The 25,463-nt window shown below is 39.5% G+C and overlaps 1 protein-coding gene across 1 annotated transcript; it reads left to right on the plus strand.

The window, feature by feature from the left end:
* The first annotated feature begins 205 nt into the window (after positions 1 to 205).
* On the plus strand, positions 206 to 25,150 carry SMARCA5 (SWI/SNF related, matrix associated, actin dependent regulator of chromatin, subfamily a, member 5). The gene is made up of 24 exons (XM_059826981.1): positions 206 to 358; positions 2,866 to 2,940; positions 5,787 to 5,953; positions 6,743 to 6,843; positions 7,493 to 7,593; positions 9,517 to 9,696; positions 11,188 to 11,343; positions 11,447 to 11,578; positions 12,482 to 12,550; positions 13,099 to 13,208; positions 13,482 to 13,708; positions 15,418 to 15,539; positions 15,632 to 15,784; positions 17,026 to 17,162; positions 17,822 to 17,966; positions 18,195 to 18,314; positions 18,547 to 18,657; positions 19,101 to 19,214; positions 19,386 to 19,508; positions 20,810 to 20,942; positions 21,961 to 22,079; positions 23,071 to 23,283; positions 23,734 to 23,844; positions 24,856 to 25,150. Exons 1-24 carry the CDS (start codon positions 221 to 223, stop codon positions 24,919 to 24,921), a joined length of 3,123 nt encoding a protein of 1,040 aa, XP_059682964.1. The 5' UTR covers positions 206 to 220; the 3' UTR covers positions 24,922 to 25,150.
* Positions 25,151 to 25,463: the final 313 nt, after the last annotated feature.

Below are 25,463 nucleotides of genomic sequence, written 5' to 3' on the forward strand. Positions count from 1 at the left end.
GGCTCTCGCGAGAGCGGGGAGCCGGCTCGGTTCCTGGTTGGTGGGCGCCCGCCGGGAAAGCCGGGGCGGCAGCGGGGACGGGCCTCCGCCGGCGGCCGCGCACCGGCCTCAGCGCGCCGCTTCTCCCGAGCCCCCCGCCGGGCGGCGGCCTCCTCCCCCAGCGCGCAGCCAGCCGGGCCCGGGCCCCGGCCCCGGCCGAGCATTGTCTGCGGCCGGGATCATGTCCGCCGGGCCGCAGCCGCCGTCGCAACCGGACGACCTGCCCGCGCCGCAGCCACCGCCAGGCGCCAACAGCAGCGAGGCCGCGGGGACAGGTCCCTCCGTCGCCGGCCCGGCCGACGGCGACGTCGAGATGGAGGTCAGGCGCTTTACCCCGGCGGGGACCCCCCCCCCCCCCCTTCCCCGGCTCCGCGGCGGCGGGCCCCGGGGGCGCCGCGGCGGGGGCGCGCTCGGCTGCGCGGCGGCAGGTGCCCGCCATGAGGGACGGCGCCGGTGGGGCCTCCCCGGGCCGCGTGGGGCCGCGGGAGACAATGGAGGGGCGGGCGTGGGGCCGTGCGGTGCGCGGCGGCGTCTCCGGGGCGCTGCCGGGCCCGGGAGGGAGGGCGAGAGGGCGGCGGGGCCGGGAAACGGCGCGGCGGAGGGTGTGAGGGGAGCCCCATCCCGCCGCTTCCCCCCGCTGGCGGCCGCCGCACACGGGCCCCGGGCGCCGTGTTACTTCCGCGGGACGAGGGGTGGCCTCGCTGCCAGGTCGCTTCGTTTATTTATCTTCTTTGGGGCGGGGTGACGGGAGGGCAGGGGGAGCCCCCCCGCGTCCTCCCGCTCGGAAGGGGGTTCGCCATCCTCCCCCCGCGCCCCCCCCCCGCACGCGCGCTGGAAGCGCGGAGATCTCCCGAGGCTCGTTACCCGCTTCTTGCAAGTGGCCTTTCTCTCCTCGCCTTCCTCCATGAAAAGCCTTCCCATCGTTAGTGCTTCCTGCTTCTGCGATGAGCAAGTCCGCATTCTAAAAAGCAGTAACGTTTCCTGCCTTTTAAAGTGGTTCAAAACTTTTTTTTTGGGGTGTGGGGGTTGTTTGAGGGGGTTTTTTGGCAGCAGGTGCTTATTCCAGAAATTTCAGGGGGTTTGAGTGATTGCCTGGAGATGCAAATTTTATCGCAGCATTGTTTCTTTACCGATATGAGGGAACTGGTTGGTCCTGCTTTCAGCGCTGGGTGTTTTGTACTCTGAGTCACGCTGTACAGTCCAACCTACTTGATCTAAATAAATTTGCAAATGCCATATTTTTCGGATGAGCAAGTAGCCAAAGCACTGTGGGTAATAAGTCCTGCTCGAACCTGCAGAAATAGGGCAATTCCGGGCTGAGGTTGAGCACATGGAGGCCGTGAAACGCGTGCTCTTGAGGTGCCTGTGTGCGAGGGCTCTCTCTGCGCTTGCTAAGTTAGTTCCTTTTCGCGTGGGGAAGGGGTCACCTTGCATGAAGGAACGGCCCAGCTGAAATAGCTTCTTGGTAGCCCTGATCGTCTGAGAGACTGCTTTTCTTACTCTCCCGCTAAATTGCAAGGTTTTGTTATCTTTATCGCACATGACAAGATCAGACGGCGTGCTGCTGTGTTTCTGTGTTGCGCGTGTTAGGCATTTCGGGAGAAACACGAATTTCGTACAGAGGTTCAAACGGTCCTACGCTTGTGCTCACTGGTGGGGGGTGTTGGCTAAACCCAGTGGGAGATGAGTAAGAATGTCTGGGTACGAATTTAGAAGGTCTTCGGCCATAACTTTTTTGTGTTTGGTTCTTTGTAATTTGACTGGCAAATGAAACATTTGTGTTGGGATGTTTCCACATGCCTTACCTGCCAGAGCTTTGTGAGGAAACACCCGCCCACAAACATCCCGTGTTTCGCCTGCCTTTGTTTCATGTTGTGTCTTACTTTCCTGTTCCTTTGTTCTGCATTGTCCAGTAAAGACTGAATTTAGCTCAGTTCTTACTTGGCTCGTTTAAATAGATGGTTAATAATGATTTTGAAGGTATCTCGTTTGTTTCCTTTTGTCACACTTTCAAGAATTATTTTGTAATGTATTGCCTTAGCATGGTTTACCAGGGAAGGATCATCCTATTGGTTTTGGTTTTAAGAACAGAAGCTGAATTACACATGGGAGATGATGGGGAAAGAGTTAACCTAGTAACAGGAGAGACAAGGATAAAAAAGCCCTGATCTGAAAGAATTATTGAAGGCAGTATGTGAAGGATTTGGCAGGAAGGGGATGAGGGAGGACTGCCCCCTCCCAACTGACTTGTTTTTCTGTTAGTAGTGGTATCATTGGTGATAACAACAGTTACTTGACTTAGTAAACTAAATAGGGGAAGAATGCGGTTTGTCTAAATTCCTGTTCTACTTCCAGAACAAAACTGTAGTCCGGGTTCTTATTTAGACTTGTTGCCTTGATACAGAACGATGAGGGATTGGGGTAATCTGGAAAAAGGAAAAAAAAACTTTAAACTTCTCTTTCTTCGGGGCCAGAGCTAGTTCTTTCACAGTAGTCTCCAGAGCCAGCTTTAGGAGGGTTTTGGCTCAGCACCCTAGGAGTAGCAGGCCAAGCTCCTGGACCACAGCTGTCTCTCTCGTTCACATTGATATGATGCTTTAATGATGGAGCTAAATCGGATTACAGAGATCTAGCTCTGTCCTTCACCCTGTGGCAGGGATCTTTGATCCACCTCCAGGTAATTTTACAGTAAGTAACAGAAAGCTGACTATATCAAAGCAGCAAAAGATGTGGATAGATAGTAACTTGAAGCAAGCTTATTCTCTTTTACATGGGTATCTTCCCTTGTTTAGAAAATAATTTTTTTCTAATTCTTTTTCATCTCAGGAATGTTTTGATGATGAGTCACCAGGAAAACAAAAAGAAATCCAGGAAGCAGATCCTACATACGAAGAGAAAATGGTATGTAATATTTGGGACTGTGTACAACTACCCAGTACTTACGCAGTTGCTTAAAAATAGACTGAGTTTTCTGCTTGTTTGAAATCTCTTAACTGGATTTATAAAACTTTGTCTAGTTACTCAAAAATATTTAAGTAACTTGAAACTAAATACCGAGGAAAAAACCCTCAGACCCTTCTGGTTTTTAGCATTTTGTTCACTCTTTCTCTGTTTCCATTGCAGTCATTTGTGGACATAACTGTTAATGCGTTTTGTTGTTTCTAGGAAGTATAGTCATAGCAGCTTTGAGGTGCTCTAGATTTAGAAGAATGATATAATGGGAAATATCCAAACGTCTTAGGGGCAAAAACGTCATAAAAAGTTGTCAAGTTGCTTTTGAAGTTATCTGAAGAGTTGTCCTTCCTGTAGGCAAGGGGGATTATGAAGAGTTGAGTATTCACTTTCTCAGTCAGAAATGGAAACGTCCTCTAGGAGAGTGTCCATAAGTATTTAAATGGCTGCTACCTTACTTTCTGAATGTATGGAATTAGTTGAAGTCTAGGATCTTTTTTCTGTTGCTGTTGAATACAGGAAAATAATTCCAAACTTATTTTTGAACTGTAGGAGTAGCAATCCTTTGTAGGAAGAGTATATTAATTTCCATTTGAGGGGGTGAGCAATAAAAAGAAAGGTTTGGTATAAGGCTTTGAGCAGGTACAGCATTCATTTTCAGTTAAAATATACTTTAGTAGGAGGACTTCAAAATAGGCAGGTTCTTTCAAATAGTACGGTCTATGGGTCAAAGTAAATAAAAGCTTTCAAAATTCACAGGAGGCTGAGGAAAGGTTTGCCGTTTAGGACAAGCGCTGACTGTAAGCCTTGGCCAGCTTTTCAACCCTTTTACTTTGTCTAGACTGAAAGGGATTTTGTTAGCTTTTTCTGAAATTTAATTTGTTCTTTGTGAAGCTCTAGTTAAAGTCCTTGGACTTTTGAAGAAAACTTACTATTTTCCTTATTTTTTAATTTTTGTAATATCCTGAATGTAAGAGATGGAGCCATCCACTCCTCACCATCTCATTGCATTTTCTTTCTCTGTTCCTTCCTGTTTTCCTTCCTTCCTGTTTGTAATTCCGGTGTCTGTGAGTGCATGTGGAATTTCTTCATAGGAAAGTGAAACTGATTCTTATAATTTGCTGCTTCCTGTGTTGTTTCTTTTTGCCACTGAAAATAACCCAGTCATCTTCTGCTAATTTCTTTGTGCTACTTCCTGGCAACCTGAAGAAAGTGAACTTGGAGTTGTCTCTTCTAGTCTCTAGACAGGCACGATTACAAGGCGTAATCCTTGTATTATACTGTAGCAATAGTCAGAAGATGCTCTGGAAGAGAAAACAGGAAAAGTTTCTCTGTTGGTAGAAGGATAGCTCAAGGTTGCAGAGTACAGCCTGTTCTTGTCTGTGTCCTATCTAAAAGATACAGATAATGTTCGTTAGTCTCTTAAAGGAATATCCTTAAGTGCGATGAAAATGAGTTGTGGGGGGGTGTGTGTGCAGTGCCAAAACTTGCAGAAGATTCCTCACTAAAATTTTAGAATGAGGAAGCTTTTGCAATGCACTTCGTATCTCTTCTACTTCTCTTTTGCACAGCCAGTGAAACAAGTACTTGAAAATAAGGATCAGTAAGTTGGATAGTAGTAACATCTTACCTAGTTTAAACTTTAGAAACTGTTATGAAGTCAACAAAAAACATCCTATGAAGAATAGACAGGAAAACTTGAATTCAGTCTATGCGGACTGTAGCTGTGTCAATCCAGCTTAAACTACAGTTAGAGTGAGTCTGACTTTTGTGGTATACACGGGATCTCTTTCTTCATCTCTTTCTTTTCTCACCCCCTGTCTTCCTGTCTTTTACATAGTGCAGGAACTGCTTGCTTTAAAGAGGAGAATACTCTCAGAGCTGGCATTGCTCTTGCAGAAGTCTGGAACATATGTTCCTTTTTATTAAGAAAACTGACTTCCTGTAACTGTGCAAGTTGCTAAATACCAGGTTATGTTGTGGCAGCTGGCAGAATGTCAGAGTGGTTGCTGTTAAGCTTGGAACTGTTTTCTGTTGTCTTGTCTGTTCTAAAGTCTTGATGTGGCCTTGGGAAGGTGTGTTGATTCCAAACGAATCCTGTCTTGAGGAACTGAACCTTTTAGATACTAATATTGTCTCCTGTAATCTTTTTCGCACAGCAGAAACAGTGACTCGTATCAAAGGGGGCAGCCTGACAAGTTAGGCTGAGCGTATCTGAGGTCTCTGCTGCTGAAATAGGTGTTCTGGCTTCTAGCTATGGGCTCCTCTGCCCCCTCCGCCCCCTTTCATGCCAGCTCTTTTGCTTATCTGACGCCACAGCAAGGCGGTGTATCTCACTGAGCAGACAGGAAACTAATGCGGTAGAAAATAGTTGTTGCCAGGTTGGCGAGATGAACGAGTTCATTGAAGAAATCTTTGAGTGCTCTGTGGGGGTAAATTTCTGGGAGTGGGACTGTCATTTTTGATAGGAGAAGGTTGCTAAGGGGACTCTGTGGCCATGTCTAGTGACACTTATGCAATCTTTGTGCCCAAGTCAGATTTCAGTCTTAGCGCAGGTCTGTCTTGCAACTTTGATCTTACTGCGTAGCAAAGGCTAGCCTTGACCCCATGAAAGAATATTGAATCTGTCGGCAACAGTTACGTTGTTGATGTTAATAATTTCTTTCTTATTGTAAGTATGTATATAAAGAAATGTAAACCTATATTGTTTAAAAAGCGGTTGTTAGCTTTGTCTTTTGAATGAATACATACTGTAACATCTCACACTTGCTCCACTTAATTTTCCTTGTCAACAGCAAACAGACAGAGCAAACAGATTTGAGTATCTATTGAAGCAGACTGAGCTGTTCGCTCATTTCATTCAGCCTGCTGCTCAGAAAACTCCAACTTCACCTTTGAAAATGAAGCCTGGACGTCCACGAATAAAGAAGGATGAGAAACAGAATTTACTGTCAGTTGGCGAGTGAGTGATGACATGTAGGCCAGCTTGTACTGTAATTATGGATTTTATTGTAATTTAGAAGCGTAAGTTAAACTTGCTAGTCTTTTATCCTATTTCGATGTTTCTTTTATGCTGTATAATTGTGAGATTTTTCAACTGCCCACCTGTAAATTGAGGGTTGTTTCAGAATTCTAGGAGTTACAAGAATTTTGTGCTGGTGGTAAAGTGCTATCACGATTAGAAGTATTCCAGCATGAAGAAAAGCGGGGGCAGAAAAGTAGAGCATTTGTGGCTGTAAGTTGTAAGAGTTCGTGGAGAACATCAGTCTACAGCATCTTACAGGCAGCTTGAAAATCAGAAGTCTGGAAATTTGGATTGCCTTCATTGCAGCTTGTACGACTACAGTATATCTAGCGTTTGGCACATGTTACAGACCTCTTAAACACAGCGTTGGTCCCTGTCTTGCAGTTAAAGGCCAGTACTGATGCACACAACTTAACCCTTTCCAGTCACTTTGCCCTAAAATTTGAGTCGTCTGCTAACAATGTGGTCATCATATCTTATTAAGAAGCTAGTGGCTCTAAAGAATTAAAAAGCAAAATGTCAGTTGATCAGTTAAACACGAGTTCTTAGGAATTAAAAAGCAACATGTCAGTTGATCAGCTAAACACGAGTTCTTTTGAAGAATCTTGCAAGAAGCTTCTTTGGATGTTTGCATTCTGTACTGCAATGACCTTAGATTTAATTTTGAAATGGTTTCACGTCTTTTCAGTTTAGCCAGAAACTGACTTCTTTCTTGCACTTTTTCAGCTACCGCCATCGTAGAACAGAGCAGGAAGAAGACGAGGAGCTGTTAACAGAAAGCTCCAAGACAACTAATGTCTGCACTCGATTTGAAGAATCTCCATCATGTGTGTTCCCTCTTTTTTTTGTTTGTTTTTGTTTGTTTGTTCCCCCCCGTTCTTTTCCTTCAAAATGTTGTTTAAAATGAAGTTCATTTTCATCCTTCCCAAGGACAATGAATCAATCTGGGGGGACAGGAGAAGGAGAAAAAAAGCCAGCACTGGTCTAAAGTTGACAAAATGTATTAGCGAGGGGCTGTTTATTTTCAGTCAGGCCAGAAAGATGGTCCAGCGAGTCTTGTCCTTTAGAAATCCAGTTGCTATGCTTTAGTTACTAGGAAAGAGCTAGCTGGTTTTAAGTCTGTCATCTTGCAATTTTAACATACGTAACCTATCTTCTGATACAATTTAAAGTACCTAATGGCTTCCAGTTCATTTAACAGAGAATTCACTGTTCTGTTGTTTTAACATTCGACAGTATTCTGATTTGAGGGGTGGTGATGGAGGTAGAATTTCTATATATTTTGGGTTCTTGCAGAAACAAAATTACGATGTCGCTATCTCCTATCTGCGTTGTCCTTGGAATTTACTGTATGAAATTTACTACTTGATTTTGTTCTGTAGCTTAGATAATCAGTATCAATTAGGAGGCAAGGGATGGTGAAATTCTTTGGTAAGTTTTTACAGATCTTTCAGTCTATTCTTTCATGTCTTTTAGATGTTAAATGGGGAAAGCTGCGTGATTATCAGGTCCGAGGATTGAACTGGCTCATCTCTTTGTATGAAAATGGCATCAATGGTATCCTAGCAGATGAAATGGTATGCACATAGCCCCTGTTTCTGGGGACTTGTGAACACATGTGATACAATACAATTTTAGTTCAGCTATATGTATGGGTTTTTTAATAGCACTAAATGCAATATATAATTTGCTATCTCTTATTTTTCTAGCATGTTTTAAGTCACTAATGTTAAAAGTGTTACAGGTATCTTGATTTAAATAAACTGTGCAGGCAGTTTTAGAAATAGGCATATGAAAAGGGAATCTGACAACCTTTAGAAAAACAAAATTTCGTGGAGGGGAGTTGTTCTATAGAACGACGTGTCCTCTTTTTTTTTTTTTTCTAAATTGCAGCTATTCTGTTATGGTATTCTCAAGCTGCCCTTGTGAAGAGAGTGTCATGTATGAAAAGAGCAACAAATGTGGGAACACGTCCTGTTGTTGTTAGGGTAAAATGCAGGTAGCAGGATACGAGTGTGCCTTATGGTCTGATCTCAGCAGCAAGAGCTACACCAGTGGGAAATTTTCTGGGAAAAATGATGCAAAGATAGATGTAGCTAGAGAGCTGTGTTAAAATTTCTTTTACACCATGACAGTGGGCATTTCAGTCAGCACTGGCCATAGCAGCTTTAGCTTCTATCTTTATTCTTTTCCCTGAGAGACAAGGGATGAATGCAGAAAAAATTGTAGTAGTTTTGACAGGCAGATACGTTTTTGTCCTCTAAGTGATTTTAGTTGTACTTGTTTTTCATAAGGAGCAGATAAGGAAAAACAAAAATCTCATTGTAGTTCAGTATATTGCATTTCTCGTACCTTCTGTTAATTCCTGTGTAACAAAACTTCAAGATAAATTAGAGATGAATTTAAATTATTGTTCAGTAACATGTTTAATTTTGAAATAGATCAAGGATTTTCTTCAACATACGTGCTTATGAATTGAGGATTTTTTTTTTTTACTGAGTACTGTTCTAAGTGGAGCAGGCTTGTTTTAACAAAAACGACTGGGAAACTTTGTAAGTCCTTGGATTTGTCGTAATCCAAAATCCATCTTGCGTTGAGGAATTTAGAGACTTACTATTAAATATTTTTGGATTCGTTCTGAAATACTAATCCTTTTGAACTTATTAATGCTTTTCACACAGCTTGTAAACACTTTTCCACATCTTACACCAGGTGGAATGTGGGTATTTTGAAAACAGAGACTTGAATTTTAGAAGCAAAAATAACTTGCACTGAGGGTGTTTGGGTTTTTTAAATCCCATGTGTTTGAGTCATAATCTTTTTGAATTATTTAAATAGTATGAATGATCTGGTTTTTGCATGTCTTCCTCAGTTTTGTTTTAATTAAAATTATATGCTGAAGATACAAGGTTTTAAATATTTCTGTTGAACTAAGAACAGAGCACTTAAAAAAAAGTAGTTCTAAAGCAGCTCAGTATTTGTTTTCTTCTTTGACTTATACAGCTGTTTACATTTATGTTTGGCTTTCTTCTCGTGAGACCTGACATCATGTCGTGGCCTGTAAAAGCCTCCTTACAGGGTTCTTAATTTACTCACTTTATTTCAAGTTTAAGAGAATGCATGTGTCCAGTTTGTAAAGTTTGACCTTTAAATAAATAGTCTGAGTACACCCTAGTCTACAGAACAACATTTTATGAAATAATGTTTTCTTGCGCTTCTAAGAATGTGTCTTATTTGAAAGGTAAGGCAAAATTCTAGCTTCATAATCCAAGGTTTGAAAATGTTACTCTTACTACTTTTTTAAATTAAATGTGGGAAGCCATACAAGCTTTTCCTAGCCAAGATTTTGTTGCCTTTTGTGAGTAGCACTGTCTTTAATAATATCTCACTCATTTCTTCAGGCTGCTGGGTCTTCCATGTTGTACTCAAAGCCCACTCTTGGGATTTTTAAAGGTGTTTCCTGAGAGATTTGTTTTCTGACACATTAACGTCTCTTACAGGGTCTTGGGAAGACGCTGCAAACAATTTCTCTTCTTGGGTATATGAAACACTACAGAAATATTCCTGGTCCTCACATGGTGTTAGTTCCTAAGTCCACTCTACATAACTGGATGAATGAATTCAAGAGATGGGTACCTACACTTCGAGCAGTTTGTTTGATAGGTGACAAAGACCAGCGAGTAAGTTTTGATGTGGTGGTTTTTCCTAGGTAAATCCAGCATGTGGTCTTGCTGTCCTTTACCTTTCCTTCACAGGGAAGGATATTACTTGGATTTGTAGTGGTTAAAAAGTAAGACCTACAAGTGCTACCTACTTAAAATATAACCAGCTCAGAATTCATGTGTATGTTGCCCAGCTATTGCTTCATCACTTTACACTCATCATTTCTTGACCAAAGGTTTTCCCTCTCCTTTTGTGAAGGCAGTACACTGTGTAGAGCAATGAAAGCCGATAAATCTTAAAATAGGAAAATAAAGTGTTTCACGTAAAGTGCTGTCATTTGTATGACTATACAAATCTGTAAAAAAGAAATTTGTTTTCTGCTGTATGTAGTACTGTAGGTTGTATTGGCTGTAACAGCAGCTCTTAAGAGGATTATGGGGTCTGTCACTAAGGAACTGTTTCCTGAAAACAGTTTTCAGCTTAATGTTGGAGGACAAGGTGGATTGGTTGGTAAAAGTGGTACGTAAATGGATCCTATTTGGCTTGAATTTTGTCAATTAAAAGAGAAAATATTGTTCAGCCTTTTATGGCCTTACTATTTCAGTCATTCTCTTTTTGTTACTTCAGTATCAGTTCTTTGCTACTTTTTTTTTTTAGTGCAGCAAAGAAAACTTAAAAAACATGGAATATGATGGCACATCTGTAGATTTGTCAACTGGAGTTACCCTTTTATTTATGGAAAGAAGAGTTATTACTGGTGTCATTAAACCTCTGCTTTTGTCAGCAGATTTTTTTTTTTTTTTATTCTAAGGGTATCTATCTCTATTTTCAGAGTTTCTTGGGTTAGAAATTACAAAAATATTGAGGAAACTTTAAATAGTTCTGGAGGTTATTGGTCCAGGTCTGATATCTTGTGATTTTATTTTTTTGTGTGTGTGCGTGTTTTCTGAATCCAAAAGTTCTTACTTTTTCTGCAGTATATTTCTTGCTTATATGAGTTAAGTTCTTGACATTTATACATCTCTGCATTTTGAATTCTGATTCATTACTGTGTCCACTTTCAACCTTGGATGTTGGCGTTCTAGAAATTTAGTTAGCCAAACAAAGCTGTGCTTGGGGTTATTTTTTATATTCAAAACCTACCGTTTTCTAAATTTAAAACTTAAAAAAACCCAAAGCAAACCTATAGAAAATTAGTTTTGAGTTCTGATCTTATAGTTCAGCTTTTGAAAACCTCATGTGTCTAGGTGGTCATCTGCAGTTTCCAAAGTCAGAAGCTAGAGCTGAAATCCCTTCTCTGCTCTGCCCCAAGGGTTTTAGCAGCTTCAGCACTGACAAAATTGTCAAGCTTTAAGATGGTTGTATGTTATGTTGCCTCTGTAATTAATTTTATCTTTTCTTTCAAATTTAGTAACAACATTGTTTTAAGATTTTAACAGCACTAGTGTTTTCTTTTTGTTTTAGATTTGACAAAGCCCTGGTAACTTAACTGTCACCTTGTTGTCTAGGCTGCCTTTGTCAGAGATGTGTTGCTGCCTGGAGAATGGGATGTCTGCGTAACATCATATGAAATGCTTATCAAAGAGAAGTCAGTATTCAAAAAGTTTAACTGGAGATACCTAGTTATAGATGAAGCCCACAGGATTAAAAATGAAAAATCAAAGGTAATTTACGCTTTCACTGAAAGAGAGGTTTGTATGGATTATTAGATGGTGGTGTGGGGACTAGTAATATTTTTATATTTGCTCATGTCTCAATGTCCTTCAGTTATCAGAAATTGTGAGGGAATTCAAGACCACAAATCGGCTGCTATTAACTGGAACTCCACTGCAGAACAACTTACATGAACTCTGGGCACTTCTTAACTTCCTTTTGCCAGATGTCTTTAACTCATCTGAAGTAAGTCTTCATTTCTGCTAATCAAATTAAATGAAATTTGCTGGCTTTCCAGATTTTAAAATAGTCCTGAATATGTGTAATTAGGAGTATCAGTTACTAATAACAATAGATTGACAGTTAGAAATGTTTCCAGAATTGTGAAGTATACTAGGGTAGACTATTTTTCTCAGCTTGCCCCTTTTTAAAGACTGTTGTGAGCTGAGCAGATGAAGGAGGTATTTAAAATCACAATGTGAAGATGATTTCTACTGCATTTCAAAATAGGTTCAAACATTGTGATGGCTAAACCAACTAACTTTGTTCTTATATTTAAGTTATCTGATTGTTTATCTAAGACTTTTTTCCTGTGAGCTGGGAGATACTATATAATGAGCAGTAGACTTCACAAAGTGAAGCATGGGCTTAACTGTTTTGATGAACTGGGAGCGTAACATCTGTAGAAAGGGAAGGCCTTGTGGTGCATTACACCAAAATTTTGCTTCTTCCTTTTCATTTTTCATCAAATGTTGCAGTAGTACGCTTCTTCCAGAAGGAATTTGTCCAATGGAGTGGTATGAGTGAATCTTTTTCAACAGAAAAGGACTCACATAACTCACATATTGATTCTTTTGGGGTTTTTCCCTTCCAATGGTATGGAGGTTTTCCCTTTTTCTTGGTTTTTTCTTGGTGGTTGTGTGGTTGTTTTTTTTTTTTTTTTTTGGGGGGGGGGGTGGTGTTGGTGTTTTTTTTTTTTTGAAGATGATGTGTTATGGAGCTTTCCATGAAAATAGACCGAAGAGGGTAATTTGTTCTTTTACTTACTGCCTATGTGAAAGAATCGCTTGAGTTGTATTTATTCACTGTTGTAATGACATGGCACCTTGAAAGGAAACCTCTTACATACCGATGATTTTGTTGATACAGGACTTTGATTCATGGTTTGATACAAACAACTGTCTGGGGGATCAAAAATTGGTGGAACGTCTCCACATGGTAAGTCTTCCTGCTTTTTGTGTCAGTGTTACGTTTACCTTAAGTTAGGTTCTAAATAATTCTCCTAATGCTTCCTGTGACAGACTGTTAGGGTAAGATAGCTTATTCCAGAAACTACGGTAGACTTTCAGAATAGGTTGGTGAAGCTCAGAGGACGATTTATTTCTCGAAAAAGGAAATTGTTTTGAAGGGGAGAGAAGGGTTGATTGTTCTGGCTTTCAGGGTTCGGAAATGCTTACATTAAAAATATTGGCTATGAAGACACTAAATATTTCAGTCAAGCAAAATTAAAAAAGAATTGGGGGGATAGAAGCATCTGAAAGATGATTTTAGCCTAATCTTTTGAGTCTTCCAAAGAAAGCACATGTATATTCCCATGTATAATAACCTGTTCATAGAGATTGCTTTTTCAGGTGATCTGGTGATAGGTCTGGTGTTTGAGCATTTGTGATAGAGAATATATATGAGAATATTTGCACTGCTTTTGTCTGTTGATCTGTTCAGTGTTTCAGTTTCCAAAGTAAGTTCAATGATGCAATCTCTTTCAGGTGCTACGACCATTCCTTCTGCGTCGCATTAAGGCTGATGTAGAGAAAAGCTTACCTCCAAAGAAGGAAGTTAAAATTTATGTGGGTCTCAGCAAAATGCAACGAGAATGGTAATTCACATATTTGACTGTGCTGTGGTTAAGGCTCAGAAGGAATGTGCTGCTTGTGACTTGATTATTGTGTGGAATTTGATTTAGTTCCTTCTGGTGCATTCCCAACTTATACATATTTCCTTGTGATGCTTTTGTGATGACCAAATGTGCATATCAGGGAGAGTTACCTGATGAAATGAGGGGGAGGGTGAGCTTTTGACTATACTTATCATCTAAAGAAAGGCCCACTTCGGTTTAGCGTTACAAAAGTTTTTTCTTTCTTTGATGTAGGTATACGCGAATCTTAATGAAGGATATAGATATATTGAACTCAGCTGGGAAGCTGGACAAAATGAGACTGTTGAATATCCTCATGCAGCTGCGAAAATGTTGCAATCATCCGTATCTCTTTGATGGAGCAGAACCTGGTCCACCTTACACAACAGATATGCATTTGGTCACCAACAGTGGCAAAATGGTAGTATTGGACAAATTGCTACCTAAGTTGAAAGAACAAGGTATGCATCTCGCTGTTGTTGTTTGAGAGTTGTTTGGTTCAACCATAAAAATGAAAGTCAGTGCTTCCTAACGTTTCTGTGTGTCCTGAGCAAAAACCAGCACGCTTCAGCCAGGATTATTACTGGTTTCTAGCATGATACCAGCTTGTCAAGCACTGTGTCTTAAATAGTTGATACGAAAACGATTTGTGAAGTGCCTTCATAAATAATTATGAAGTCCGTTATGGCTTTTTGTGATGGTGAAGTGTTTTGATTTTTTTTTTTTTTTCTTTTTTTCATCCCAGCTAAATTGAGACCACGGAAACATCAGTTGGTCTGGGCTTTAGGTTTTCTTTCTTAGCATTATTAGCTGTTTGAAACAACATCACGTGGTATTTTAGCCACTCCTTTGATTTGCCACGAAGTACCATTTCAGATTCAAAGTGTTCGTGCAGGGTTAAAGTCAAATCTTTTGTGAAATGTTAGTCTTTCTTGCTGGATATGATTTTGAACAGCACCTGAGTTTTTTCAGTGAATTCTTTAAGGCAAGCGAACATGGGGAAAGACTCGGTTATTTTAAAGTTATTTGATAAAAGGGTCAAAGCTCTGGAATACATTACTGTAAAACTCAGTCGCCACAGAATTTTTTACTCTGGCGTAAATTTTTTTAACTCATTACTTCAATGAGTATGCTCACTGAAGTAACTTGGCTAAAGGAGTGGAAGAAGGTTTGTGACTGGGGGAGCCGTTGCAGAAAAATAAAACCAAATCTCAATCTTAGGTAATACAAAAGTAACCTGTACTTCGTATCCAGGTATCATTCAAGCAGCTGTGGCGATATGCGTCATTGTAAGACTAAAAAAGAACTCGGTGGTTACTGTGCTTTTTTTGATCTTGGTTTCTTTCTGCTGTGAGGCTTCTTGTTGAGACATGGCAATTAAAATTGGCCTTGTCTTAAATCAAATGATCATCTTAAACAAAAGAGAGTTCATTATTAGACCTGGAGTCCAAAGGACAAAAAAAATCATACTAGGGGAATATAGGGGGAAGTGGAAGCTTTTAATATTCCGTGTTTTACTTAAATCTCTTGAGTAGGTTGGAAATGGCTGTGTGTATATGCATGAATTACTGTACATTTACATTTTTTGGAGGTTGTTCTTGGTGGGTAAGTAAACAAACAAGTCTTTAAGAAGAACTGACTTTATTTCTGGATATCTTAAATCCAGAACAAATACTTCAAGGTTTCATTCTTTATAGTCCTTGATGTTTTTATATTTTGTTATCCATCTTACTGTGCTGTGTCTGGGAACATTTTGATAAGGAGTACAACAGAAAACAAAAGCACTGACTAGACTCTAATATACAGTAAGGCAAGCAAGCCCCATGGCAAGCACGGGAGTCTGCCATTTAGTAGCTGAACAGCTACCACGGCTGTGAATTTGGTCTGGCACACTCCTGTCACATCTGTCCTTATCTGGAACCCTTTGAGCCCCACGCTGGGCACCAAAACGGACTGTTGTGGTTTAACCCCAGTAGGCAGCTAAGCCCCGTGCAGCCGCTGTGAGAGCAGCAGCTGCAGCCCTGCGTTAGGTATTGGGTTCTGAAATTCTAACTTCTTTTCTTCGTGGTACATGGAACTGCCCTCCTTCCCCTTCTGGTAATGCAAACTTGCAGAGCTTGAGAAATCTTAAGTTTTGGTGAAAACATAAAGAAGCTTTTTGCCCAAACAGGTTCGAGAGTCTTAATCTTCAGTCAGATGACCAGAGTCTTAGATATCTTGGAGGATTACTGTATGTGGCGAAATTATGAATATTGTAGACTGGATGGACAAACACCACATGACGAGAGACAGGTATTTAAAATTTTAAGTATTTCACTTACTTAAGTAAAAATAGTACTCGTAAAACATTTGGTTCAACTGATATATTCCTTTTATTTATTTAGGCATCTATTAATGCCTATAATGAACCTGGTAGCTCAAAATTTGTGTTCATGTTGAGTACACGGGCAGGAGGTCTTGGAATCAATTTGGCTACTGCTGACGTCGTAATTCTGTATGATTCAGACTGGAATCCACAAGTAGATCTTCAAGCTATGGTAAGAATCCTGGTGGGAAATTATGTGCTTTTTTTCTTTTCTTTTTCACAGAACTTTCCTAGAAATGTGTGTGTGGCATGATACAGTATTTCCAAAATAAATTGGTATTTTTCTTGGTTTAGGACAGGAGTAGTACTGTCAAGGCTGATTTTCAGATCCAGTGCAGCTTCCACTGTGTGGAACCCTTAGTTCCACTGATTTATGCAGTGGGAAATGCTGAGTATATGCTACAATACTCATAGTAGTGTTTAATGAGAATAGGCTATTTTGTTTTAAAAAAAGGAAAGATCTAGCATGGTATGTGTTAATCCCAAAACTGTAAAGCTTTACTTCTGTGGGGAGGGGAGGTGAATGTGTTTACACTGTATTCTCTCATAATTGGAAATGAGACAAAGAAAAGCTGAATTAAACTTTTCAAAACCTGGTTTTATGGTGGTGGTAAGTGAGCGAGCTCCTTTTAGCAACCATCTTTATTATTTTTTTTTTTTTAAAGTATATTTGCATGCATCTGCAACCTCAGGAATAGTGTCAAGAACACTACTGCCCACATAAGAAAGTAAAACTATTTAAAAACTAGCAGTGTTTTTGGACAGATGAGGCCTTTCAGTGACAAATCTTGGAAATTTATTTTTAATTATTTCAGTTAAGAAGCTGTAGGTTCTCAAGTAGTCTAGCAAAAATTAGTTCAAAAGAATGGTGGAACCAGCATCGGGAGGCTAAAGCGAGATAGTTCCAGCTACCACTGAAGCTGTATGTTCAGAATACTAATTCTCACAGGGGTTAATGATTTGCCGGTCAGGTGAGGTGGTGCATTGTACTTTTCTTGAGATACTCATGGCACAACTGAACAATTTTGAGAAAGGTAGCTTTTGGTCAGTACAGAGATAATTTCTTAAGTACTTTGACTTTATGGAAGGTTACATAAGGTCAGAAGCATCCAGTCTTCTCCCGTGTGATTTAACAAAAAACCCCCTTAACATCATACACTATATTTAGGTATGACATCTGGAGGCATACTCATTGATGTTATTTAAAAAACACCCCAAAACCTGCAATGTAGATAAGAACATGCTACCATCTTGGGTAGTCAGGTTAACTGGATGTCTATATTAACTAACCTACGCTATTCAGTTTTGTAAGTTAGTACGTTCAAACTAATGAAAAATTGAAGACTAAATATATAGTCATGCTGGAAACCAAGTAAGTACTGAATTTCTTGTAACTTTTTTTTTTTTGCCTAGGATCGAGCGCACAGAATTGGCCAAACAAAGACTGTTCGAGTGTTCAGATTTATCACAGACAATACAGTGGAAGAAAGAATAGTGGAACGTGCAGAAATGAAACTCCGGCTAGATTCCATAGTCATCCAGCAAGGCAAGTACAGGAAGGCAATTTTTTTGTATGTATGATAGCAATTCTCCTATTTTTTCACAACTTGTAAGCTATGGTGAAATTAGATAGTAAGAATTAATGGGAGTGTTGCTTTTGCGTCAGCTGAACTCTGACGCTAGAGTGCAAAGGCCTGATCCACTTGAAAATTTATTTCGCTGTAGAGGTAGGATTTCCTCACTAACTTTTTGATTACCTCCCTGGTGATAAATATGTGCAAGTAGTTATAGTCAGAATTTTTTTTTTTTTTTTAAGCACTCAACTTCTCCTTTGAACTGGCAAAATTAATGCCTTGCCTTTATATAACGGATGGGGAGAAGTGATGACGATGTAACCTTCTTGGTTGACTTGACTAGAATCGGTAACTTTTTGTTTCTGAAAAAAGGATTCAATAAGGTTTAGTCTGGAAATTGCAAAAACATGCACTGTAACAAAGCTTATATGGAAGACCTCACATCTAAAATGATGTTTGTTGAACACAATTAATGTATAATAAAGCAAATGTGTGTGGACTTTTCTTTACTGAGAGAAAAGGTTATAGCTTTAACTTGGAAACATAAGGCGGGGGGGGAAAATCATGTATTGCTCCTTCTGTAATGTAAACGCTTTAGTTAGTTGCTATCCTCCAGTGCTTTTATCTTCAGGAAGACTGGTGGATCAAAACCTGAATAAACTTGGGAAGGATGAAATGCTGCAAATGATTAGACATGGAGCGACACATGTGTTTGCCTCGAAGGAGAGTGAGATTACAGATGAAGACATTGATCACATTTTGGAAAGAGGTGCAAAGAAGGTGAAATAAAATTTTAAAAAATGGGAGCCCACCTGTAGACTTAAATTTGATGGCAAGGCAGTGTACCTATCTGTCTCCCTAGATGATAACTTGATTGTAAGCTGGAGAGAATAGGGGGTTTGCTATTGGGGGTTTTGTATTAGTCAAACATGTTTGGGTTTTCTGCTGTTGTAAATGAGATTTTTTTATAATTAATTACCTTTCAAAAACTTGCCACTTTCCTCCAAGACTGCGGAAATGAATGAAAAACTTTCAAAGATGGGTGAAAGTTCCCTCAGGAATTTCACAATGGATACAGAGTCCAGTGTGTATAATTTTGAAGGGGAAGACTACAGAGAAAAACAGAAGGTAACATTTAAATTTTTTTTGGAGGAAAGTACTAAGTTGTATGGTTGAACCATATTTATTTAAGAAGAGTTGGTTAAAATACAATGTAATCTATGAAAATAGTTCATAAGTTTTATTACTTATTTAATGAAGTAGATGTAGAGGTAGTTTTATATAAAACTTGTAGCTGGTCTGAGTATTTTGCAAGGCTTAGTTTTAATATTTTTTGGGGTTCTGGGATTTGTTTTTATAGATGGCATTTACAGAGTGGATTGAACCACCTAAACGAGAAAGAAAAGCCAATTATGCTGTGGATGCTTACTTCCGAGAGGCTCTTCGAGTCAGTGAGCCAAAAGCACCCAAGGTGAGTTTACTAATTTAAAAAAATAAATGGCTCAAATATGCATGATAAATGGTTAAAGCAGAAAGCGAGAAATTGGTCTTTATTCGTAAAAAACTGCTCTATTCACTTCTGTAAACTGGGGAGGCAATTTAGTCCAAAGGGCTCGAGACAAACTTCTGTGAGGAAAAAAGTAAGATCGGGATGAAACTTGTAAGATATAAGGAGGGCAAGACCAAGGTGTTTCTTTGTTTTTATTTAAGCAGCTGTGGATTTTCCTTACCGGTGGAAGATTTCCTTATTGCTGCTCAGAACACCTGAACTTTTTTTTTAAATAAAGACGACAGTGCATTTTTGTAAAAAAGCAGCTTTTTTTTTTTCTTCCTCATAAGCTGAAATCAGTTATTACAAGCAGACAGATTCTGGATGTGAAAGGGAGTCAAATACAAGCTTTGTATGTATTTCAGGCACCACGGCCTCCAAAACAGCCAAATGTACAGGACTTTCAGTTCTTTCCTCCACGCCTGTTTGAACTATTGGAAAAAGAGATTCTCTACTACAGGAAAACAATTGGGTACAAGGTAATTGAAGAACTCGCACGTTCCAAGTTCACTGCAACATTAGGAGAATATGTACTTGCCCTGCCTTTCACGCTAATTTAAATGAAAGATGATTAGGTTATATTAACAGAAAAGCGACAATTAGCAGCAATGACTTTTGAAAAATTAATAAAGTTTTACAAAACCTTTCAGGTGCCTCGTAATCCCGATCTGCCAAATGCAGCCCAAGCACAAAAGGAAGAGCAGCTTAAGATTGATGAGGCTGAACCTCTTAATGATGAAGAGCTAGAAGAAAAAGAGAAGCTTCTAACCCAGGTATGGTCGGGTCTTTAGCGAGACTGAAATCAGCTGAAGCTTGCTTTGTGTTTTACAGCGTTACAGGAACATTTCTTGGTCATTGATTCACACAGGCCATAGTTAACACAGCTGCAAATTTTGTTTCAAACTGAAAAAAGGTTTAGCATTAGTTTTGTCATGGGCCTGGATACCTTTGAAGAACGTGCACCAAATTGTGTATTCATATTCTACTGAATCTGCTCTACATTCTGTGTATTTTACGCCTGAAGAGTAAGAACTAGCCCAGTGTCAAGAGTCTGGCTTCCCCAGCTAGTGTTGACTGTAGACTGTGACAGCTTCTCTCAGCTGTGGGACCTTGCAGATGAGATGCAGAGCTGACTGTGCTACTTCCCACATTATTTGAAGTGTATCTATCTTCTGCCAAAGTATCACTCCCATGTGGAAGTGAATCCTGCAGGGAGAATGGTCAGTTTTCGTAAACTATGACTGGTAGTGCATAGTGTCCCTCTCTGTAAGAGGATAAAAGTAAGTTAAGTTGAACATCATGAGGTAGCATGTACATTGAAATAATTTAAAACATGTTAATGCCTGTAATGCCTTATTTGGGTATTCTATTTTCACATTGTATTTTGCGGGGGGGTGGGGGTGGGTGGGATCCTAGGACAAGATCTCTTGTTTGAGCAGTAATGCAGTGGAACAGCTCACTATTTATTAAAAACAGTACAACAAACAGTACAGTCAAGTAAGCTGCCGCTAAGAAGTCCTAACATGGCCAGCAGACTGTCTTACTGTGTGTAAAAGTTATTGCTAATGTGAAAGGAGCCTATTTTGGCAGCTGATAATTTCAGCATTACTATTCGCGAACCTACTTGAATTCATCACAAGATAGTTTTAGACCTTCTGTGGGAGAGCGACCAGGGAAGAAGGCTGATGGCATCTGTGAGGCACTCGCTGGGCCTTTTTGACAAAACAAAACCATTACAGAGACTATTGCTTCACTTGAGGAATTTTTCTTCTTAAAAAGTGATCCCCATGCTCTCTTTCAGAGAATATTGGTAGGAGGGATTAATTTATGAGCTGAAGACTCTCTTACCCAAAACTAGCAGGTAGTTAAGAGAACCAGCGCTAATCATTATGCAGTGTTTAGATGGTGAGACTACAGTGACTGCAGGATAAAAACATGAAACTGCAGAGAAGGCAGAGGTTTAATACTGTTGGGATGATGGAAGTGTTACAGGCGGTTTAAAGAAATATATTGAAACAAATTTGGAGAGAGACAAATACTGAACTTCTGTGCAATGTTTCCTTTTGCTATAAAGGGATTCACTAACTGGAATAAGAGAGATTTTAACCAGTTCATCAAAGCTAATGAGAAGTGGGGCCGTGATGACATAGAAAATATAGCACGAGAAGTAGAAGGAAAAACCCCAGAAGAAGTCATCGAGTATTCAGGTAACTTACTTTTTAAGCAGTCAGCTCTGTGAGTCCGTATCTAATGCTGCTTTCCTAGTTTGAACATGGTAACATCTTATTTCTATGAACTTCTTATACAGCTCTTGAAGACTTTCAGGGTGGAATTGTACTGATGGATTTGGGAACTACTGATCTAGGTTTTTACCATATTTAGCCCCTGCATAATTAAAGCCGTACTAAAATGTGCATATAAACTGATACTGACCCACTTCAATATATCCTAAATCTACTCTTAACTGCATAGTGCTGTCTTCAATGCTTGTTAATTTTTGCAAAACTAAAAGCTGAGAAACAATGCTTAGCTGGAGAGATTTCACTTTTACTTGTATTCGCTAACCAGTAGTTTTCTTGAACCTTCACACCTTTATTACCTCATCCTCATCGAGAGTGGGATACCGTAAACATTTTGTGACTGAATATATGATGGCTGTTGTTTGTTTTGGTTTTTTTTTTAACCTAAGTGCACTTGGCTACTTACCTCTGATGTCTCAGAAGTGTTTTCTACTGTAGTGCAGCTGCAGGGTCCTGGGGCTAAATTGCTAAAGGTATATAGCAGCTTACAGATGTGAAACCTTCTTTAAATAACCCTTTTATTTAAACACCTAACTGTTAGGCACTTGCTCTTGCCTTTGGCCACTCAGTTGCCCTCCTGCTTCCCTCTGTAAAAATGTATTGCTGTTATATCAGTTTCCATTTTAAGAAGCTCTTTTCTTTGAGAAGGAGATTGGCTAACAAGAACCTTTCTGGCCTGTATTGCACCTCATTTAAACCGAGGACTCCTCCATCTACCCCCCCCCCCGCCCCTTCAAAATAGCATTTGTAGTACTGCAACACAGGATAGCAGGAAGCAAAGGTTCCTTATGGGGTATGCCTATTTTTATACAGCAGTAAGTACTGATGAAGTAACATCTGACATAATTTTTTAAGGTCAAAAAAACCCCCACACCCTAACTTCCAAGATGCACGAAAAGGAACTAACCAATTGTTCTTTTCTTAGCTGTGTTCTGGGAAAGATGCAATGAACTCCAAGACATAGAGAAGATCATGGCTCAGATAGAAAGAGGAGAAGCCAGAATTCAGAGACGAATCAGCATAAAAAAAGCACTTGATACAAAGGTATTGTTGCTGTCTTTCTTGTTTCCTCTATTTCCCTGTGCCAGTGGGGTGAGATGCAGGACTCTACGTCTAGCCAGTGTTACTAATAGATGAAGACAACATGTCAGGCATGGTAGTTGCCTCTCTTGCGTGTTCCTCAGCAGTTGCTTCCTATAGGTTTTCCATTCTATAGAAGCGCCATCACGGCTGACAGCTATGATGGTAACTTTCAGAATGGCCTAACCTGTTGTTAGTAACAATCATCTTTATCATAGGACAAACAGTTCATAGTGCCGTATAACAAACTCCCAATAACTACGTGCTTTTTGAAGCAGCAGAATTTCTTTTGGACCCCCAGTAACTGAAAATACTATATATACATTTAGAGCACTTAAAAAGGTAAGAATTACCAAGCAGACTTACCAAGGCTTTTGTTCTCATCTATGTTTCACCAACCAGGGTTTGGTAGAGAACAGATTTGTAGTAAATTAGGACAGTGTATCAGAATTTTCCCCCCCACTTCAGGTTTGACTAGCTAGTTATCTCTTCTAGGGAAGGCAGGGGAAGAGCAGTGTGTCTGACTCAATTAACCAGAATGCAGCTGAACCATGTGCTACAGTCTCATCTACCTTTTTACTCTTGCTCTGATTTTTACTATTCCTGAGGATTTGTGTGTTAAAAAGGATCATTGCCATCTGAAGCCCGGCAGATCTTGACTATTTTCAAATGTAGTGACAGGTCCGAAGTCTGCCATTAGTCAAAAGATCACAAAGCTGGCTGTTGTCTAAACTAGAATTTGCCAGGTCAGAAGCTGTGGGTAAATGCACTGTCTAGAACTCACAGTTCCTTACAATGGGGTGCCTTAGCACCAGAGATTGTAAAATATCTAGTTTTCTAACTTGGTATTGTTCATCTGCCTGTCTTCATGTGAGGTAGTGCTTTTATATAAAAGAGTTCCATGCTAATTCTGAACCATTTCTTAGTTTTAGATGATGGTATTTCTTTTGTTTAGATTGGCAGATATAAAGCCCCTTTCCACCAGCTAAGAATATCATATGGTACTAATAAAGGGAAGAATTACACCGAAGAGGAGGATCGCTTTCTCATCTGTATGCTCCACAAGCTAGGATTTGATAAAGAAAATGTCTATGATGAATTAAGACAGTGTATCCGAAACTCCCCGCAATTCAGATTTGACTGGTTTCTCAAGTCCAGAACTGCAATGGTATGTATTAATCTGTTCTGCTTTTTGTTCATGCATGCCTATGACAGTTACACACCAGGCTAACGAAATAGCTTCTGAAATACTGAGGTATGCGCATGTATACAAGACATTACATTTTCATAGACTTTCCAACAACTGTAGTGGATGGCAAATGCAGTAACCTAAAAAGTCTTACGGAAGGAGAAATTCAAAGTTCCAAGGTACCATTTTTCAAAATCAACATGAATTTGAGTTAAATACAAACATGTTTTAAAAAGCAAACATCTGCAATCAAACCCATTCCTGTGAAGCCAGCCACTAACTATCAAAAAATACTTCATTCTTTTCTTGCTCTGCCAAGATACAGCAAAAAACCTACCTACTTACAGGCATTCCTAATATTCTAATACAATTTTTACATTAAGTGGCTGCCTAATGTAATGTAGTGAATGAGTATGTTGTGTACTTTAGGAGCTGCAAAGGAGATGCAATACTTTAATCACCCTGATTGAAAGAGAAAACATGGAACTGGAAGAAAAGGAAAAGGCAGAAAAGAAGAAACGTGGACCAAAACCATCTTCGGTAAGATTTAAAAAGGTGTTTCTATGGGAAAGCTCATTTGAAGACCAGGCTGCTTTTCTACTTGTCTAGGACAAGTGGTATCTAAAGTTATTTAAAACCAACAACAACGGGCAATGTTAAGAGCTGCCTAAAGTTCATGCTGTTGTTCAGCTAGTACAGGTGTGGGTGTCAAATAAAGGAAGATAAGTTTAGGTTCTAAATTGTAGCTCACGTGCTTTGGAGCAGACAGACTTGTTATGTTTTGGATCACTGAGTTGATAAGCTGTATAGGTTTACCCTACTAAAATAAACCAGGGGTTTATTTGGCCTTTTGATTAATTTTTATCCCTAAAGAAATTCTGTGTTTACCACTGAGGGATACATAGGCAATGCAGACCATTCATTCCACTTGCAGAATGCTACAGATCTGTTCACAAGTGTTCCTGTGTGGACTTTGCTGTCTGCCATCACTTTCCTTGCTAGATTTGAGAAAACAGCACCTATCCTTGACTACTCTCTTTGCTGACTAAATTCAAAGTATTACAAAACAGGCCTGCCTATTTAGCAAAGGAAATACCTCTTTACTCATTTTCTTGCCTAGATTTGTTGTTCAAGTTGTTGTTGCCTAGACCCCTTGTATCAAAAACTTAGAAGCACAACTTACTTACTTTGCAGATATGCAGAAATCAGTACAGTTTAGAGTGGTGGCTTTAATAAGTTTCTTAGTACTGTTCACAGAATATGTAAACGGGTATTTAGAAATACTATTTCATGAATGGGAGGCTTTCTAACATCCTTATTCACTTCTATACATTTCTTTCTTACCGCTATGAAATCATACTCTTCCAGAATTGGAAGAATACAAAACAACAGCTATCCTGAGGAGGATGTGCATATCTGCCATATTACATTTGCAATTTATGACATTTTAAAGCTGCCAGGGTGTAAATCATCTGCTTTGACTTGAAAGGCATTGCTTGCTTACAATCCTTTTGTATCACTGTAACTTATTAAAAAAAACTTACCTTACAGGCACAGAAGCGCAAAATGGATGGTACTCCTGATGGTCGTGGACGAAAAAAGAAGCTAAAGCTGTGAATGCAGGATTTTTGTAATCACTAAATTTAAAAAGTAGTTCTTTAATTTACGGGTCTTCATAAGATGTACTGTATAATGCTCAACTATTATGTCATTAAAGGACATCGGGTTCATCTGTTTACTGAACTAGAAACATAGTACTTAATGTAGTTTCACTTTTTTAAATGCAACAGCTGTGCTGAATTTTTTTTACCATTAACACTTGAAGTAATAAATAGGCTTCATTTATTAATAAGGCTTTATGTGACTTTTTTTTTATTAATGTTTCCACTTGAGTACCTCATTCTTTAGTCATCCCCCACTTTTTTTTCCTCTTAGGGTGTTGTGAACACTTTTTCCATTATGATCAATAGAACTATTTAGTTGTGTTTTCTTGTTACAAGCCACCACCAGTCACACCCCATTTCTGGAAAGTCTGTGGCTCTGACCTTATCTGACCTTATCTTTATTGAACATAATTTTACTGCACAAATATACTCTGTTCTTTCCACATTAGTGGAAAGGCCAGGTACTTACCTCAAGAACTAATGATGGACATCATA

The sequence above is a fragment of the Gavia stellata genome, chromosome 19 (genome assembly GCF_030936135.1).
Source record: "Gavia stellata isolate bGavSte3 chromosome 19, bGavSte3.hap2, whole genome shotgun sequence".
NCBI lineage: Eukaryota > Metazoa > Chordata > Aves > Gaviiformes > Gaviidae > Gavia > Gavia stellata.